The sequence below is a fragment of the Barbus barbus genome, assembly GCF_936440315.1.
Source record: "Barbus barbus genome assembly, chromosome: 46".
NCBI classification, from domain to species: Eukaryota; Metazoa; Chordata; class Actinopteri; order Cypriniformes; family Cyprinidae; genus Barbus; species Barbus barbus.
The window spans coordinates 24,073,392-24,093,284 of record NC_136724.1 but is presented as its reverse complement, the minus strand read 5'-3'; the positions used below and the strand labels follow the sequence as shown (position 1 = coordinate 24,093,284).

The 19,893-nt window shown below is 35.2% G+C and overlaps 1 protein-coding gene across 1 annotated transcript in view; it reads left to right on the top strand.

The window, feature by feature from the left end:
* LOC306865054 (activin receptor type-2B) overlaps positions 1-17,133 on the top strand; it is a 42,169-nt gene extending 25,036 nt beyond the window's left edge. Inside the window, exons 2-10 of the mRNA XM_079409404.1 lie at positions 3,486-3,693; positions 8,233-8,339; positions 9,288-9,436; positions 9,577-9,720; positions 9,832-9,975; positions 10,168-10,316; positions 11,356-11,609; positions 13,166-13,296; positions 15,898-17,133. Coding sequence (XP_079265530.1) covers positions 3,486-3,693; positions 8,233-8,339; positions 9,288-9,436; positions 9,577-9,720; positions 9,832-9,975; positions 10,168-10,316; positions 11,356-11,609; positions 13,166-13,296; positions 15,898-16,092 — 1,481 coding nt within the window. The 3' untranslated portion in view covers positions 16,093-17,133. The remainder of the gene's footprint in view (positions 1-3,485; positions 3,694-8,232; positions 8,340-9,287; positions 9,437-9,576; positions 9,721-9,831; positions 9,976-10,167; positions 10,317-11,355; positions 11,610-13,165; positions 13,297-15,897) is intronic.
* Positions 17,134-19,893: the final 2,760 nt, after the last annotated feature.

The following is a 19,893-nucleotide window of genomic DNA, read 5'->3' as shown; positions in this document are numbered from 1 at the left end:
AACATAATATGCATGTATGTGTGTGTATATGTATTTTAATTGTTTTTTTGTTGTTTTTAAGTCAGTCAATAAATTTTATAGGCCAGGAACATGAACGTTAAGTTGGCATCATTTGCTCATGTAACCTCGTCTGTGAATGTTCATAAACCAGAGCAAAAGCAGCAGCTGCACTAAGATGATATTGCCTTCATAATAACCTGCAGACTCGTGTTTACTCCACGCTTTCTTTTGTGCGGCTGACATCTGTGACGGCCGTGGCATAACGCTCCCATGGCAGCGAGTGAATGCCGGTGAGTGCTGTTATGTGAGTATCTGATGCATGTTCGGCTGAAAAGGGCTTTTTGTCTGCTGGGACGAGGAAAGGCGCTACTTCCAGATTCACCGTTGCCTAGCAACCGCGATGCACAGATTGGCGGGAACATCTGTCGCGGCCGCCGCTGCCAGATCTGTGCTGCATCGTAAGCACTCGTCCGCTGATCTGAGATCTGACCCTGAGCGCCGCTGAAGGACGCCTCGTCCTTGTGCTCCGTTATCACTTACAGATATGCAAACCGAGGGGGTTTTGTGTGTTATTTTTTATCCATCAGCTCTGAGCCTCGTTCATTATTTTCTGTCCTGCTGATCCTGAAAATCTCTGTCTTAAAGAGAGGGTGAAGGAGCCTCCTCTGATTTACTACAGAGGGTCGCACCGCAGTGAAGAATATAGAGCTCAAGTATATTACTAATCTTCTACTTTAAACATGGCAATGTGTGATGCAAATTGAGGTTTTTATGAGAGAGAGCTTGTGGTGTTCCTCATTTGCGTGAGTAAATGGAAATGCAATGCAAACTTTGATTTAAAGAAAATAAAGCCTGTTGTGAGATGAACTTTGTAAAATAAGTCAGTCAGTAAATGGCAATAGACATTTTATGATATATTGTTAGTATTAATATTATTATTACTACATTACATTGACTCATCCCACATTTTAGTACTGTTACAGTTGAAAAAATATATAATAAAATTTAAAGTGTTATTGTATTATATTAGATTATATGAATAAATCATTAAATATTTTTATATAAAATGTATAATTAAATATTATATATTATTAGTGTTTGTGTGTTTGTAAAATCAGTTACATTTATTATTTCTTATGTTGATTCAACTCGCATTTTAATATTAGTAGTTGAATAAATATTGTCAATAAATTGTACGTTTATAATGAAAATTAAATGATTAAATTAAATATTATTTTATATATAATCAGTTTGTATTATTATTATTATTATTATTTTTATTACTTTTGACTCCTTTTACATTTTATTGCTAATAGTTTTTTTTTTTAATTTGTCCATAAATTCTACATTCATAATGAAAAATTAAATGTCATTCACAGTGTTGCCATGCATTTTGCTTTGTAAATTTTATTAGATTTAATTTTTCATTTATTAATATATCATTTATTGACTTTCTTCACAAGATTAGTCTCAAAATCCTTAATGTTCCTTATTCAAAGTTTGCATGAATTTACATTAATAAATTTACATTTATTTATATGCTTTTATCCAAATATAATAAAGCAAAATATACTGATTTGCTGCTCAAGAAACATTATTATTATTATTATTATTATTATTATTATTAACATTGTTGTAAACAGCCGAGTAGAATTCTTCAGGTTTCTTTGATGAATAGAAATTTATCTGAACAATATTTATCTGAAATATAAAACTTTTGTAACCTATTATAAATGTCTTTATCATCACTTGATCAATTTAAAGGATCCTTTCTAAATAAAAGTATTAATTTCTATAATTAAAAAAATAATTATACTGACTCCAAGCTTTTGAATGGTAAAGTGTATAATGTTACAAAAGCTTTGTATTTCAGATAAATGCTGATCTTTGGATCTTTCTATTCATCAAAGAATCCTGAAAAAATGTACTCAACTGTTTTAAATATTGATAACAACATTGATAATAATCAGAAATGTTTGTTGATCAGTAAATCAGTATATTATTATGATTTCTGAAGATCATGTGACACTGAAGACTGCAGTAATGATGCTGAAAATACAGCTGCAGATCACAGAAATAAATTACATTTTAAAATTATATTCAAATAGAAAGCAGTTATATTAAATAGTAAAAATATTTCGTAATATTACTGCTTTTGCTGGGGGTTTTTTATCAAATAAATGCAGGCTTGGTGAACAGAAGAGACTTCATGAAAAACATTAAAAATCTTTCTGTTCAAATCCCTTTGACTGGTCGAGTGTATAGGCAGCTCTTTTCTTAGGCATCATGCATGACTGTTGTACAGCTCATATTTCTGTCAAACTCTCTCTAAATCTCATGAATCTGCGTCCGTCATGAACATGAGCTGATGCTCCTGGTGAAGTTTGTGACGTCGTCATGTTCAAACACTGAATTCATTATTCTGCTCGTTTTCTAGTTTGACTTTCTGTGTTGCTTTCAGAGCATCATTCTGTTTGTTTGAGTGGCCGACCAATGGTGTGAGTTGGGGGCGGAGCTATCTGCTGTACTGACCAATGAGATTAATTATTATTGATTTAATGCAATAATTCATGAACACAATTGTTTGAGATATTGTTAGTTTTTTTTGTCATTAAGTGGAGAATTATTGAAGTAGCCAATTTAATCAATATTGTAGAATTGATAACATTGCATATTGATATTGTTTCTATAATTATGATGATACTTTATTTTAATGTATTTATAATAAAAAACACTATTTATAAATGTGTATATTTTTAATAATAATAGTTTCATTAAGTCATTAAGTGGAGAAAATTAAGAAACGGCAAATATTATCAATATGCAATTTTATCAATATTTTAGTTTAATAATGCATATATGATTATTTAAATCTATTTAATATCATTTATATAAGAAATTAAATCTTATTCAATAATAATAATAATGGTTTAATTAAGTCATTAGGTGGAGAAGATGGCAAACTTATTATTATTATTATTATTATTTTTAAAACGTTTTATATTATTTGTATATATTAAAACTGTATTAATAATTATTTATTTGTTTGAATGTATTCAATAAAATTATATATGGCGGGACTTTTATTTTGATGTTTTGGGTGTGGATGTGGATGTGTGCATATATGTTAGAGATAATTGTCTAATTTATTCATTTACATTTATTTAATAGTGGTAGTAGTAGTATTTACATAATGTATTTTATACATAATTACTTAATCAGAATCACATTCACATTTATTGCCAAGTGCTATATGTATACATGTACGACGATAATATAATACCATATATATATAATACAATATAAATCTTGTCATAATAATGATGTTGCATTTAAATAATAATACTAATAATAATGATTGTTGTTTTTGTTGTCCACTCAGTCCTGCTTTAGTCGGTCAGTGACACTCAGACTTTATCTCTGAGAGGATTCTAAGTGTTTCTGGAGTTTGACTCTGTCTCTTCTTCTCTGGTTTGTCTGCTCAGGACCCAGTCATGCCGAGGTGGAGACGCGCGAGTGCTTGTACTTCAACATCAACTGGGAGATCGAGAAGACGAACCGCAGTGGCGTGGAGCGCTGTGAGGGAGAGAAGGACAAGCGATCGCACTGCTACGCCTCCTGGAGGAACAGCTCTGGCAGCATCGAGCTCGTCAAGAAGGGCTGCTGGCTCGACGACTTCAACTGCTACGACAGGTCAGTCACTCTCGCTTTACTAGTGCTGGTCATCTCCACTAACCCGCGACAGGTCTGTCCCTCGCGCTTTACTAGTGCTGGTCATCTCCACTAACCCGCGACAGGTCTGTCCCTCGCGCTTTACTAGTGCTGGTCATCTCCACTAACCCGCGACAGGTCGGTCACTCTGGCTTCACTAGTGCTGGTCATCTCAACTAACCTGCGACAGGTCGGTCACTCGCGCTTTACTAGTGCTGGTCATCTCCACTAACCCGCGACAGGTCTGTCCCTCGCGCTTTACTAGTGCTGGTCATCTCCACTAACCCGCGACAGGTCGGTCACTCTGGCTTCACTAGTGCTGGTCATCTCAACTAACCTGCGACAGGTCGGTCACTCGCGCTTTACTAGTGCTGGTCATCTCCACTAACCCGCGACAGGTCGGTCACTCGGGCTTCACTAGTGCTGGTCATCTCAACTAACCTGCGACAGGTCGGTCACTCGCGCTTCACTAGTGCTGGTCATCTCCACTAACCCGCGACAGGTCGGTCACTCGGGCTTCACTAGTGCTGGTCATCTCAACTAACCTGCGACAGGTCGGTCACTCGCGCTTTACTAGTGCTGGTCATCTCCACTAACCCGCGACAGGTCGGTCACTCGGGCTTCACTAGTGCTGGTCATCTCCACTAACCCGCGACAGGTCGGTCACTCGGGCTTCACTAGTGCTGGTCATCTCCACTAACCCGCGACAGGTCGGTCACTCGGGCTTTACTAGTGCTGGTCATCTCCACTAACCTGCGACAGGTCGGTCACTCGCGCTTTACTAGTGCTGGTCATCTCCACTAACCCGCGACAGGTCGGTCACTTGCGCTTCACTAGTGCTGGTCATCTCAACTAACCCGCGACAGGTCGGTCACTCGGGCTTCACTAGTGCTGGTCATCTCAACTAACCCGCGACAGGTCGGTCACTCGCGCCTTACTAGTGCTGGTCATCTCAACTAACCTGCGACAGGTCGGTCACTTGCGCTTCACTAGTGCTGGTCATCTCAACTAACCCGTGACAGGTCAGTCACTAACCTGCGACAGGTCGGTCACTTGCGCTTCACTAGTGCTGGTCATCTCAACTAACCCGTGACAGGTCAGTCACTAACCTGCGACAGGTCGGTCACTCGTGCTTTACTAGTGCTGGTCATCTCAACTAACCTGCGACAGGTCGGTCACTTGTGCTTTACTAGTGCTGGTCATCTCAACTAACCCGCGACAGGTCGGTCACTTGCGCTTCACTAGTGCTGGTCATCTCAACTAACCCGTGACAGGTCGGTCACTTGCGCTTCACTAGTGCTGGTCATCTCACTATTGAAATGACAAACACTTATACATAAACTTTCTAAAATTAAAGTGAAAATGTAAACACAAAATCTAACTAAAAATAAAATACAAAATATTGGCATAAACTATAATAGTATATCAGTGGTACTAAAATAACACTGCTGGTGTGTATCTATAGATTTTCTCTTATATAAAACTCTAAACTCAAAGGCGTCTTTAAAACGCTTGTGTAACATTCGCCAAAAAATCTCCATAACCCAAGTAAACTTCAACTTCATTTCAGGTGATTTATGAGACAAGAAATGATGAAAAATGATGACAAAAATGGTTCATAAATGTGCATTTCTATACGTCTATAATTCTGTGGGCTGGAGTTAGTATGAGGCGTTCTGACCTTGAGTTGTGTGGGATTGATGGAGGCTTGTGTCTGATATAGATAGATGATATTAGATTTCCGGCCCATGATGCATTGCAGTGAAGCGTCTGCGTGTCGTTGGGTTCAGACGAAGCTTTGCAGCGTCTTACATCATATAACATCTCTTTCTAAGAAGGAAACTCCATGATGGTTCGATGTTTGTGGAATGAATCTCGGGATGTTTTCTGCTCTGTGAGCATCTTTAGACTCATTATTTAATGTTTCTTATCTCCGCTTGGCCTGAATTAATTCACTGCTGACCTACTTACCAGCGAACCCGAGCGGAAACCATCGATGATGCTTTATAGAGTTAAAGGGACATTGACATCCATTCAGTTGATTACATATAAAGCAGACAAGTCATTGTGGCCATTAATTAGATTTCTAATGTGTAATGCAACTCAAGTAAAACACGCTAATCTTGTTGTTTTCCGCAATACTTTTCTCTAAATCAATGCATTTTGTATTTTATTTATTTTTACTCAATTTTTTTATTCTAGTTTTGTTCTGCTTTCTATGAATTTTAGATATTTTTTCAACTATTTTTATTCTATATTTGTTCTGCTTTTCATTAATTTTATTTATTTTAAAACTTTTTATTCTATTTTTGCTTTGCTTCTCATTAATATTTAGATATTTTACTTTTTAACTTTTTTTATTCGATTTGTTCTGCTTTTCAGTAATTTTATGTATTCCAGGTTTTTTACTCATTTATTAGTTTTATATATTTCAGAGCAAATGCAAGGCACTTTTATTTATTTTTAAGTTTAACCACATTTCATTCACCGTAGTAATTCAAAGAGTTTTACATAAAAATTATTTTAAAATCGTCATAAAATTATCGTCAGATGCTTCAGAAATAAAATTAGCAATAAAATGTAAAAACAAAACAAAAAGAGTTTACAAAAATTTAAATGTATTAAAAACACATAGATGGAGAAATATTGTAAATAATCTTTTATGCACTACGTCAAAATATTTAAAAACATTTAGCATCCTTGCTAAATAAAAGTATTAATTTCTATAATCCCCCCCCCCACCCCAAAAAGTACTCAACTGTTTTAAATATTGATGATAATAATAATAATAATAATAATAATCAGAAGTGTTTGTTGAGCAGTAAATCAGTATATTATTATGATTTCTGAAGATCATGTGACACTGAAGACTGGAGTAATGATGCTGAAAATACAGCTGCAGATCACAGAAATAAATTACATTTTAAAATTATATTCAAATAGAAAGCAGTTATTTTAAATAGTAAAAATATTTCACAATATTTCTGCTTTTGCTGTTGTTTTTTATCAAATAAATGCAGGCTTGGTGAACAGAAGAGACTTCTTTAAAAAAAACTTTAAAAATCTTACTGTTCAAAAACTTTTGACTGGTAGTGTGTATATATACATATTTATAATATTAATAATATCATATATACTGTATATGAATATAAAAATGAAATGAAGTACTCTGTAATAAGTGGCTGATGTTGCACCATCAGAGACTGAGCGATCAGCACAATCGGCTCTCGCTGTTTCTCTCGTGTTCGATCAGCTGCTCACTAAAAGCCACAACAACAGAAACAAAGAGCTGGTGCTCCTCACTTACCAAGCTTTCTGTTTATGTTCCACTTTGCTGATGTTTTGTGTTCCATGTTGTATCTTCTCATAAACACGTTCCACCTTCTCTGACCCTGGTTAATTAAAGGTGTTGTTTTCGCGCCGTACAGTAAGCGAGCGGTTAACCTCTGTGTATCTAGTGTACTTCACATCGTGCATCATGGTGAGGCCAGCTGCTCACAAGAAAAACATATCTTTAGCATAAAGAAAATAATGATGTTTTTGGACCTATTAGGATTATTTTCTTGACCATTAGACACATTGTGATTTTCCTATTGCTGTATTATTTTAGTTTTTTGTGTTTCATGAGCTCATGAGCAAATATAACTAAATATAATAAAACTATAAAGTTAGCAGTAATAATAAATTGTCGAGATGCTTCTGGATGTTTCATGAAGTGATTAAGATATTTAAGATAAAATGTTGAAACATTGAGAATATGGCAAATATTATGAGTGGACTTTATTTATTTATTTGATTATTTGTATGTGTATTATTTATTTTAGTAGTTTTTTATATTTATTTATATTATATATTTATATCTGGACATTATTTTAATTAAATATTAATTAATTTTGTATTTATTTAATGTAATATATATTACTTTAATATATAACTTATTAAAATAAGTTTTCAGCAGCCATCAAGTAAAATATTTATTTCTTTATTTGCTTGCTTGTTTAAAATTGTATAATATTATTAATATTATATATTTATATATTTTATTTATTAGTCTATAGACATTTTTATTAAATAATTAATTAATTTATATTTGTATAATGTAATATACTTTATTTTAATAATAGATTTCGATAGCCATCATTAAGTAAAATATTTTATTTATTTGCTTGTTTATATTGTTTATTTTATATTTATTTATATTATATATTTGTTTTATTTTTGTCAATAGACATTATTTTAATTAAATATGAATTAATTATTTAATTTATTTAATGTAATATAACTTATTTTAATAATAGATTTTGATCATTAAGTAAAATATTTATTTTTTTAAAAACATTTCATGTTAATAAATAATTGTCTGGATTTGTCTTTCTTTTGAATTCTTCTCCAGCCTCATGAAGTCTTGTTTCCCATTTTAAAGCTGCCTTATCTTGTTGAAGATCTGTTTATTAGCGCTGAAGCAGTGTTTTCCAGTCAGCTTTCAGCGTTTATAAGAAGATGTGTGTCTGGTTCTCACAGACAGGAGTGTGTGGCCACCGAGGAAAACCCGCAGGTCTTCTTCTGCTGCTGCGAAGGCAACTTCTGCAACGAGAGGTTCACACACCTGCCTGACGTCAGCGGCCCAGGTGAGATCTCAGACCGGCCTCATCTGCTGTCTGCAAAACCATCATAAACGTCCTCAGTGCTTACCTCAATAAATAGGGGTGGCAGCGCAGTTTTTTTTAATCAGTGTAGAATTTCTATACCTCAATGTGTGTTGAACACAATCTATTAAATATAGGCAGCTTTCTGAACTCACTGAATATCGGATCGGCACATATTCATGCACTCTTTACAGTCACCAAAACATTCATGCTGGGTTTAAAGGAAACAGTTCATACTAAACAGTGACAGCAAATTTATTTGTTTGTTTGTTTGTTTATTTATTTATTTTAATTTCCTTATTTTTAAGTATTTATTTACTATTTGTTTATACATTTGATTTTATTTGTTTTTGTTTGTAACGGCTATATTTTTGAAGTTTTTCTTTTTAACAAATTACAAATTAATTTCAGTTTTTAAGTTAATTTATTTTAAATTTGTTTTAATTTATTTGTTTTTTAGTAAATTGTTTTAATAAATGTTTGATTTTAATGTTCGTTTTGTTTTATTTTTGTATTTTTTTTATTTTAAATGTATTTTTCATTTATTTGGTATTTATATATTTTTTATGTATTTGATTATTTGTATGCATTTATATTAATTCATTTTTTTGTCGTGTCATTAGTGTATTTTTAAATACTTTATTTTTGCTTAAAAATATTGCTTAGTGAATTTAATTTGTTTACATGTATTATTTATTTTTTATTTATCTTTATGTAATTTAATCTTTTATATATAATTGTAATATATTTAATATTTTAATATATTTAAATATATTTTTTACATTTATTTTTTGTTTATTTCTGTTGGTGTTTGTTATATATTGTTTTAATGAATTTATTGTATTCATTTATGTATAGTCATTAATGTTTGTAATTTTAAAGTATGTATTGCTGTATTAGAAAGATGTTGTTGTTGTTTGTGTCTGTCAGTGATCGAGCCTCCTCCGCCGGCGCCGGTGCTCCTGAACATGCTGGTTTGCTCTCTGCTGCCCATCACGATGCTCTCGATGGCGCTGCTGCTGGCCTTCTGGATGTACCGGCACCGCAAGCCGCCGTATGGACACGTGGACATCAACGAGGTCAGTCTGTCTCTCAGGAATCTCTGACCGCTCGTCTTTCATCTCAGCGTCTCAGCAGTGTGTTGTTCTGCGACTCCATCTAGTGGTGCTTCTAAAGGCCATGACCTGATGATTGACTGGGGTTTTTCTGCTGTTTTCAGGATCCAGGTCCGTCTCCTCCCTCGCCGCTGGTGGGTCTGAAGCCTCTTCAGCTGCTGGAGGTTAAAGCTCGAGGACGCTTCGGCTGCGTCTGGAAAGCTCAGATGATGAATGAATATGTAGCTGTGAAGATCTTTCCCGTTCAGGTGCACTTCTGCTTCCTTTGCTCACGAGCTGTAGACGATATAGACAGGGTTCAGTGTGTGTGTGTGTGGTTAGAGAAGCGTTCTGTGAAGCTGTGTGTGATGTATTGACAGGACAAGCAGTCGTGGCAGAACGAGCGCGACATGTTTAATACGCCAGGCATGAAGCACGAGAACCTGCTGCGCTTTATCGCCGCCGAGAAACGCGGAAGCAACCTGGAGACGGAGTTCTGGCTCATCACAGAGTTTCATGAGCGGGTGAGGGGTCAGAGGTCATCAGACTTCAGGAACATAAATAAGAAATTGAGACATTTGAAACTTTTAGCTCTGAAAATTTAACTCCGTAAAGCCTGGCATGGGAAATAATAGCCTGAAAAAAAAAAAAAAAAAAAAAAAAAAATATATATATATATATTCAATTGTAACATATGGAATATTTCTGAATACCAGGGTTCGCTGACGGACTATCTGAAGGGGAACGTGCTGAGCTGGACGGATCTGTGTCACATCGCGGAGACGATGGCCTGTGGTCTGGCGTATCTTCACGAGGACGTGCTGCGCTGTAAAGGAGAAGGTCCTAAACCGGCCATCGCACACAGGTCAGTTTAACATCACACCTTCTGCCATCACAATGAGCAGAAGCCCATCAATTGTTTTGCGCTCGGTGTGAAAGCACCTTTCGTCTGCGATTGGCTTCGCTTTTTCGATTCATGCTCGTGTTAGTTCACCAAAAAATGAAAATTAGCCCATGTTTTACTCCCCCTCGAGGCATCCTAGGTGTTTATGACTTTCTTCTTTCAGGCGAATCCAATCAGAGTTATATTAAAACTGGTCCTGGCTCTTCCAAGCTCTATAATGGGGGTAAGCGGGTGTTTGTTGTCAACACTTCAGAAGACGTGAAATAAAGTGCATAATAAAACATGCCTCACACAGCTCCGGGGTGTGAATAAAGGCTTCCTGTAGCGAATCCATGCATTTTTGTAAGATAAGATTTCAAACGTAATAAACACTTTTTTCTCATTTCTGCTGACGCGGAGAGAGAACAAAACAAAGCGGCGGTCACAAATTAGAAGCACAAAACGAGGATTAATGAAGAAGATTGTTGGAGGATTTCGATATAAGCCAAGAGACTGGTTTTTCTTTGGTAAAGTAAGGAAACTTTGCTTCATTTGCTCCTGTAAACAAACTCGCGAGACTAGTATATCTCCGCAGACGTCAGCAGAAATGAGAGAAAAGTGTGTATTGTGTTTGAAATATGGATATTTATCTTACAAAAATGCATGGATTCGCTACAGGAAGGCTTTATTCACACCCCGGAGCTGTGTGAGGCATGTTTTATTATGGATGCATGCACTTTTTCACGTCTTCTGAAGTGTTGACAACAAACACCCGCTTACCCCCATTATAGAGCTTGGAAGAGCCAGGACCAGTTTTAATATAACTCCGATTGGATTCGCCTGAAAGAAGAAAGTCATAGACACCTAGGATACCCCGAGGGGGAGTAAAACACAGGCTAATTTTCATTTTTGGGTGAACTAACACTTTAACATGAACTAATGGGACTTTATTGTAAAGTGTATCTGAAATTTTCATACCGTTACTCACATCTCTACTACAAACGCGTGCGTCCATCTGCAGAGACTTCAAGAGCAAGAACGTGATGCTGAAGGCGGATCTGTCGGCGGTGCTGGGGGACTTGGGGCTGGCGGTGCGCTTCGAGCCGGGGAAGCCTCCGGGAGACACACACGGTCAGGTCGGGACGTGGCGCTACATGGCTCCGGAGGTGCTGGAGGGGGCCATTAACTTCCAGCGGGATGCCTTCCTGAGGATAGACATGTACGCCGTGGGGCTGGTGCTGTGGGAGCTGGTGTCGCGCTGCAAAGCCGCCGACGGTGAGAGACGGATGCTTTCCTCATCGTTTCATCAGACACTGTTTCCTGGGTTACGCTTTATTTGAAGGTGTCCTTGTTACAGTGTAATTATGCATTTAAGTACTGAGTAATATTAATGAACTATATGTACTTACTATATGGTTATGTTTAGGATTAGGGTTTGGCTTTGGGTTACTTGCATGTAATTATGCATAATTTATTGTTATTATAATAGTAAGTTCATGTAACGTGTAATTAGTTTTTATTTTTATAATCTCCATTGGCATTTTATTTTGTTAAACTATATATATTCTGTCTAATACGGCTTGAAGTCTGTCTAATAATCAGATAGAACGGTTAAACAAAGGAATTAAATGTTTTTTAAAAAATATTATAATGATTGCTTTTATTTTAATAGTAACAGAAAGGCAAACATTATAATACTTGCTAGTTTGCCATCAGCATTCAGCAAATACGCATTTATATCATTTAAACAAATCTTTGAATGACTAATGGAGATTTAATTTTAATTAATGAAATAAAATTATATCGGCCACCCTGCTTTCCAAGATATCCACCAAAAAAAAAAAAATAATATATATATATATATATATATATATATATATATATATATATATATATATATATATATATATATATATATATATATATATATATATATATATATATATATATATATATATATATATATATATATATATATATATATAAATAAAAATAAATAATATGAGCTCTAAAAGTGCTGTAAAACGTGTTGAAACGGCTAATAATAAAATGTGACATTGTGTAGTTTTGTCTCATATTCATCTTTTAATCATAATTGCAAATGTCTTGACTCCACAGCCAACAGAGCAATTTTGACTTTACTCTTCCAATAATTATGGAGGGCACTGTATATATATATATATATATATGTGTATATGTATATGTGTGTGTGTGTATATGTTTTATTTTAGTTAAAATTTTGTTGTCCTTTTTAGTTGTTTTGTGTGAAAATGTTGTTTTTATTAATGTATTAAATTTTTGAATTTTGCTTGTTATTTTCATTAGTATTTTACAAATTTTGTTGCTTTTTTGTCTTTTTAAAAAAAATCTCTCTACATATATATATATATATATATATATATATATATATATATATATATATATATATACATACACACACACACACACACACTCACTCACTCACTCACACACTCACTCACTCACTCACTCACTCACTCACTCACTCACTCACTCACTCACTCACTCACTCACTCACTCACTCACTCACTCACTCACTCACTCACTCACTCACTCACTCACTCACTCACTCACTCACTCACTCACTCACTCACTCACTCACTCACTCACTCACTCACTCACTCACTCACTCACTCACTCACTCACTCACTCACTCACTCATTCATTCATTCATTCATTCATTCACCGACCGACCAAAAAGTGTATCCATTGTATCTGACCAATTAGAGTCTGAGCATCTAAGCTCCGCACATTTTTCTGTTGCAGACTGCTGTTCCAGCTGCTTACATTGTTTGTGTGCTGTGTTCCCTCAGGTCCTGTAGACGAGTACATGCTGCCGTTTGAGGAGGAGGTCGGCCAGCATCCGTCTCTGGAGGATCTTCAGGATGTGGTGGTTCATAAGAAGCTGCGGCCGGTGTTCAAGGACTGCTGGCTCAAGCATTCAGTGAGTGACGCGCTTCCAAACACACAACCTCTATATGATTGCATATGATATATAATACAATATTTTATTCATGAACAATATCATGTTCAGTACCAACAAAATTGAAAGAATAATACTAATACTAGAAATAAATATCTAAAAAAAATTTGACGCTACAATTTTTATATATGTTTAACAACTTCTTGTTTACCTGTTTTATTCATGATTCTTAGACTAATTTTCAAAGAATATTTTACTTTCCCAAAAATTTAAACGATGCGTAAAATTCACTTTAAATTCCAGAGTAAAGGCACATCCATTACCTTGACATTGACACTAGGTTTACAAATAAGCCTTATATTTATAAAAAAAATATTAATTTATTTACACAATTAAAAAAAGCTTGCTTCCTGATTTAGTTGTCTAACAAACCTGGCATGATATATTATGAATATTGTCGCCTCTTTGACGATTTGTTTAATTCCTCTTTTGTAAGTTACTTTGGACAAAAGCGTCTGCTAAATGCATAAATATAATTTTTTATAATTTTTTTTTTTTAATAATCATTTATATTTATTAAGGCAAAAATTGTGCTGTGATTGTCAGCATTGTCTGACAACGAAATCAAAAATTTGACCTAGTAAAAAATACTTATCTTAATTTAAATACTTATCTTAATTTAATAATTTAAGTGTAAGATTTAAAAATGTATTATTTTAATGTGTTAAAAAAAAAGCTTTCTCAAGCCAATCTAATGATAAAAGCTGTAAACTAGAAGTGTAAAATATTAGGGAACTTCAAAGTAGTGTTATTTTAGTATAATTAGAGATACTATTATAGTTTTTATGAATATTTTGAAACCGTTTTTATTTTTATATTTAACCATTTCATTTTAATTCTAGTTAAAATTTGTGTAGTTTTGTGTTTTTGTCATTTTTAGTAGTTATATGCTTTTAGTAGTCTGTTTTATATATTTATATAAAAAATAAATATATATATATATATATATATGATGAATATGAGACAAAACTACAGAATGTCACATTTTATTATTGGGTGATTCAACACATAGATGTTTTAGCAGCTAAGAAGTTCAGCACTTTTAGAGTTCATCCCTCTATCTGATGTGAGCATAAGTATTGGAGCAGTTGCCTCACAGGTCTTTCTAAGTGATCAGCTGTGTCCTGTTGCATTAATTCTTCAGATATTAAAAGCAGGGAATGTGTCGTATCAGTTATATCCATTACTTCTGTATTCTGAATCCTGCATTCGATGATGACACACACAAACCAGGATGAAGACGAGGGAGCTGACTTTGAGAGAAAAGCAAGCAATTTGGATGCTAAAAGAAAAGAGGAAGTCAATTAGAGCTCTAGCAAAAACAAAGGACATGGAGAAATCAAGAGTTTGGAAACCACCAGCGACACCAGCAACCAACAACGACCTGATCGGCTGAGAAAACAACAGTAGTTGATGACTGACAAATCATAAAAGCTGTGAAAATGAACCATAAAAGACGTGTCTTCCAGAAAGCTGGGGTGATGCTCTGACAATCTACTGTCCTCAGGAGACTTTGACACAGAATTACAGATGCTACACAGCGAGATGCAAACCTCTGACCAGCACCAAACATAGAAAGACAAGATTAGAGTTTGCATAAAAGCACAAAGGTGAGCCAGAAGAGTTTTGGATCTGTGTTTATGGGCCGATGAGACAAAGATGAACCTTTATCTAAGTGATGGGAAAGCACTAATGTGGAGAAAAAAAGGGAACTGCAATGATCTCAAGCATACAGCCTCATCTGTAAAGCATGGTGGAGGTGGTGTCATGGCATGGGCATGCATGGCTGTCTCTGGAACAGGCCCTCTCAACTTTACTGATCACTTAATGTATGATGACAGTAGCAGAATGAATTTGGAAGGGTACAAAACCATCTTGCCTACCAATATTCAAGAAAATGCCACCAGATTCATTGGGAAGTGCTTCATATTTCATCAGGACAATGACCCAGAACACCCTGCCAGTTCAGTCAAGGAATTTATAAGAGCAAAGAAATGGAAAGTGTTAGATTGCCCAAGTCAATCTCCAGATTTAAATCTGATTGAACATGAATTTCTCCAGCTGAAGAGGAGAGTAAAGACAGAAACTCCCCAAAACAAGCAACAATTGGGATTGGCTGCATTAAAGGCTGGGAAAAGTATTTCAAAGGATGAGAGCAAGAGTCTGGTGATGTCTATGGGTCACAGACTCACTGCTGTGATTGTGTGCAAGGGATCTGCAACTAAATAATAGCTTTTAATCTTTTATATCTGCCTTATGTTCAACTGTCCCAATACTTATGCTCACATCAGATAGAGGGATGAACTCTAAAAGTGCTGAACTTCTTAGCTGCTAAAACATCTATGTGTTGAAACGGCTAATAATAAAATGTGACATTCTGTAGTTTTATCTCATATTCATCTTTTAATCATATTTGCAAATGTCTCGACTCCACAGCAAACAGAGCAATTTTGTCTTTACTGTTCCAATAATTAAAATCAGTGTAATTTTCTTGTGTTTTTTATTTTTAGCAGGGTTTTTTGTATACTAGCGTGTGAAAAATCCGATATTTGTTGTGTTCAGGGTCTGGCGCAGATGTGCGAGACGATCGAGGAGTGCTGGGATCACGACGCGGAGGCGCGGTTATCGGCCGGATGCGTGGAGGAGCGAATCTCTCAGATCCGCCGCCTGACCAGCGCCACTACCTCAGACTGCCTCCTTTCCATGGTCACCTCGCTCACCAACGTGGACCTGCCGCCCAAAGAGTCCAGCATCTGACCCTCGTCCTTCCAAACTCAGAGAATCTCAAACCACATCAAAGCAGCTGCTATTTTATCCTAACAGTTTTTAAACTTTATTTTTATTATTGTTATTATTATTATTGCTTTTCTGATCGGATCAGTAACTACCAGCACACTTCTCTACTGTATTTTTATCATCTCGCAGAAGATTTTTAAACATGCATTCAGGTGCCGACAAATGAATGCTGACCGATGCAGGTACCTCGGCGTTTCAGTTCTGCCGATTCCGTTGATTTTTCTGGCTCATCTACTTCTGGTTTTTCCGTTCGGATCGCCTGCGACGAGCAACCAGTTCATCTGAAGATTCAACAGTGCTGCAAAACCCAGGAGGATCATTTTATGACTGTTACACGCGCAACCTGACCTCCTCGCGGGATTTCACTTTCTTATTTCTCTTTCCGAAAATTGTGGAAAACGTGTCTTTTACGGAACTAACGGGTGTTGAGGAACACGGAAAAGACATCTGGACTAATTCCTTTCTTTTGTTTTGGTTTTATTTGGTGGTGACTGTGAGCGGGCTGGTTGGCTTTTATCGAGTGGATCTGGCTGGAAACTCTTGCATGTGGAAATATGGGAGCTTTGGTACGGAAATCTTTCTCAGGTATCCAGTGTCAAGGGGTCCATGACTGCCTTTATAGGACAGAGAGAAATATAACGGTGCCCTGATGAATTTAACACTAAAACATGCAAGACCGTGTGTGTGTGTGTGTGTGTGTGAGTGTGTATTTGGTGCTGAGAGTTTGTTGAAAATAGAAAAAAAGACCATAAAAAGTTAGGCCCGTGCGGCCGTATGAACGTAAGTGTTGGTTTTTCCTGTCTAGTTTCTCTTGTAATAATGCAATGTGTTTTGGACGTCCGGAGTGAAGGACTGAATCCTCACCTGGACTCAGAAGGGTGAAATTCTGGGTCAAAACACCTCGAAATCAAAGGAAAAAAATAAGAAATAATATTTGTTGTAAATAAAATTTTTTTTTAATTGTGGCATTATTATTAAGCACATTTTCCTTCAAATTCTTATGACCGTAATACAACTTATTATTTCTGGTAATTTCATTATTCTCAGTGTTTATTTTATTACTGCAATACTTTAATTTATGCTGGTCATTTATACATGTTTTACCCTAAAAACTAATGACCATAATGCATCCTGATGTTTTGTTTTATTTTATTATTTTATTTTATTTTTATGTATTTTTTGGTAGTTCTCATTGTTCTCGATGTTGACTACATAAATTCTTATATAATAATTTATGCTGATTTTAATTTGAAAAAATCAGTACAGGTAGTACAACAAATATTAAATAAAATATTTTACCCCAAATTCTCATGACTGTAATGCATCGAGATCCAGATGTTTTTTATATATTTTTTATTTATTTATTATTAGTATAATGTTTTTTTTTTTTGTAATTCTAATTATTCTCAACGTTGATTCTAATTAGATTCTTATTACTGTAATATAAAAATTAATGCTGGTTTTTATTAAAAGTGCAGGCAGTACAACAAATACTGAAATTAAATAAAATGTTTGCATGTCAAATTCTCATTTTTACTTATTTTATTATTTTTGGTAATTCTCATTGTTCTCAATGCTGATTCTAATTATTGCTGTAATATAATTAATCTGAATTATTAAAAAAAAAATCAGTTCAGCCAGTATACTGCAATCTATAAATAAATAAAAAACACTTTTTTTTATTATTTTATTTTTGTTAAAGATAATTTTGGGGAGAAATGTGCTTAATTGTTGTGAAAATGTTAAACAATGCAAAATATCTAAATATAGGCAAAAGCAAAATCCAATTTCTTGTTTTTTTCTTTGACTTTAAGCTGAAATATGACCCTGTTTTATGTGATTCACCCAGAAAGTGTTTGGTTTTGTGCGTTTGGGTCGGGTCCCTTCATGTATTACCTCTTTCTAACAGGGACCAAATCTGAGATCTGACCTCCAGCGATATTGAGACTTTAATTTGGGGCTAAAAGTTCTAGAATGTCAAGCTTCACTTTGACCAGGTGATGTTAGACTCATTAGCAAAGACACAAAAACACAAGAATGATATTTATTTAGTCTTAAAAGTGGCTAGTAATCCACATTTCCATATGCCATAATTCAAGAGTGAGTTTCCACTGCAGTGCTGCTGTGTTTGGATGAAACGTCTTGATATTTTCTGTATCTTCTCAGTAAAGTTCATCCTCAGATGCAACCGGACATTCAAAAGGCTTCCGAGACGAACGAGCGCAACTCTAAACAATAAAATTAGTTGTGAAAGGACAAAAAAAGATATTGTTCATGAACCACAGACCACCTCAGACCAGAAATACCTCAGATTTTCTACGTGTTTGACTTCTGTTATATATTTTGTTAGTTGTGTTGACTTGTAGTAAGTATATTTTGATGTAAGTTGGCTTTTATGATTAGGAAAGATGTTTTTGGAGAAGTAAAAGGAAAAAAATACAAAAAAACAAGAAGTGCTACTAAGTTCTGTTGTATAAACGAGAGAAACCCATGATGTAAATAGCTGTAAACAGTTGTAGAATCATGCCGATCAGTGAAACAGGGCATTATTCTTCCTGTCTCTTACGTCACGGGACATTGAACCTTAAACGTTTGCCGCTTCTTCCAAAAATTTGATTGTATTTCCCCATTTTTACTTGCACAATTCTTTACCTACCCCTTGTACGACGTTACGAGGGACAAAATTGAACCTGTCGTTCAAAAGAAACCTTAAAGTGTTTAAAGTTCACCGAAAAATGGCATTTCTGTCTTCATTTACTCTCTCTCAAGTTATTAAAGTTAATTTACTCTCTCTCAAGTTATTAAAACCTGCATGACTTTATTTCTTCTGTTGAACACAAAAGAAGTTATTTTGAAGGCCTGAAAGTTGCCGGTAGCCATTGACTTCCATTCTTCAAAATATCTTATTTTGAAGAATGTTGGGAATCAAATAATTGACGGTAGCCATTGTCTTCCATAATATATATTTTTCTTTCTTACTATGGAAGTCAATGGCTACCGTCAACCTCAAAATATCTTCCGATGACTGAACTGTCATTTTTGGGTGAACCATCCCTTTAAAAATTGACTGTGAACCCAACGCTTACCAAATGACCTCGGACAAATTTTACCTGCGATTTCAGAAAGATTTTCGGGGCCAAATGAAGGTTCGGTGTCCCAAACGTTTGTGCCATTTCTCTGCTCTCTGTACCCATGATGCACTGCAGCGGTCGCTTCGACTTCCTCTCAAACCCAGCTCAGAGCTTTAAGTTATCTATTATGGTGCCATATATCATGAGTTTAAATGAAGATCCGTCTTTGACAACTTTTTGATTGACCTTTTTTAGATCACAGGTCAGCTGTTAATTTTTTTTTTATTTAATTTTTTTAATTATTTAAAAATGTTAATTTTTTTTTATTTAATTTTTTTAATTTAAATTTTTTTAAATTTTTTTTTTTATATATTTTTTTTATTTTCCCGCTGTGCTTCATTGGTCTCTTTTGTTTTCAGTTGCGATGTTGTAGCATTAGAAACGTGACGCACAATTCTGGCATGGCGAAATCCCAAAGTGCCAAAGTAGTGCGTTTCCCAGCGATGGCTCGGCCAATCACGGGTCTGCTTCAGTCTCTGCATCTCAATACTTTCAGGAAACTGCGTTCTCTTCAGGTTAACTGGGAAAGTTGGGATTGGTTGCGCAATCGCAGAGTTTCCGACCGGCTCAGACGATGTAGCAAGCAATATCTCCAGCAATAGTCTGAAGACCGATCTTTCGGCATTAAGAT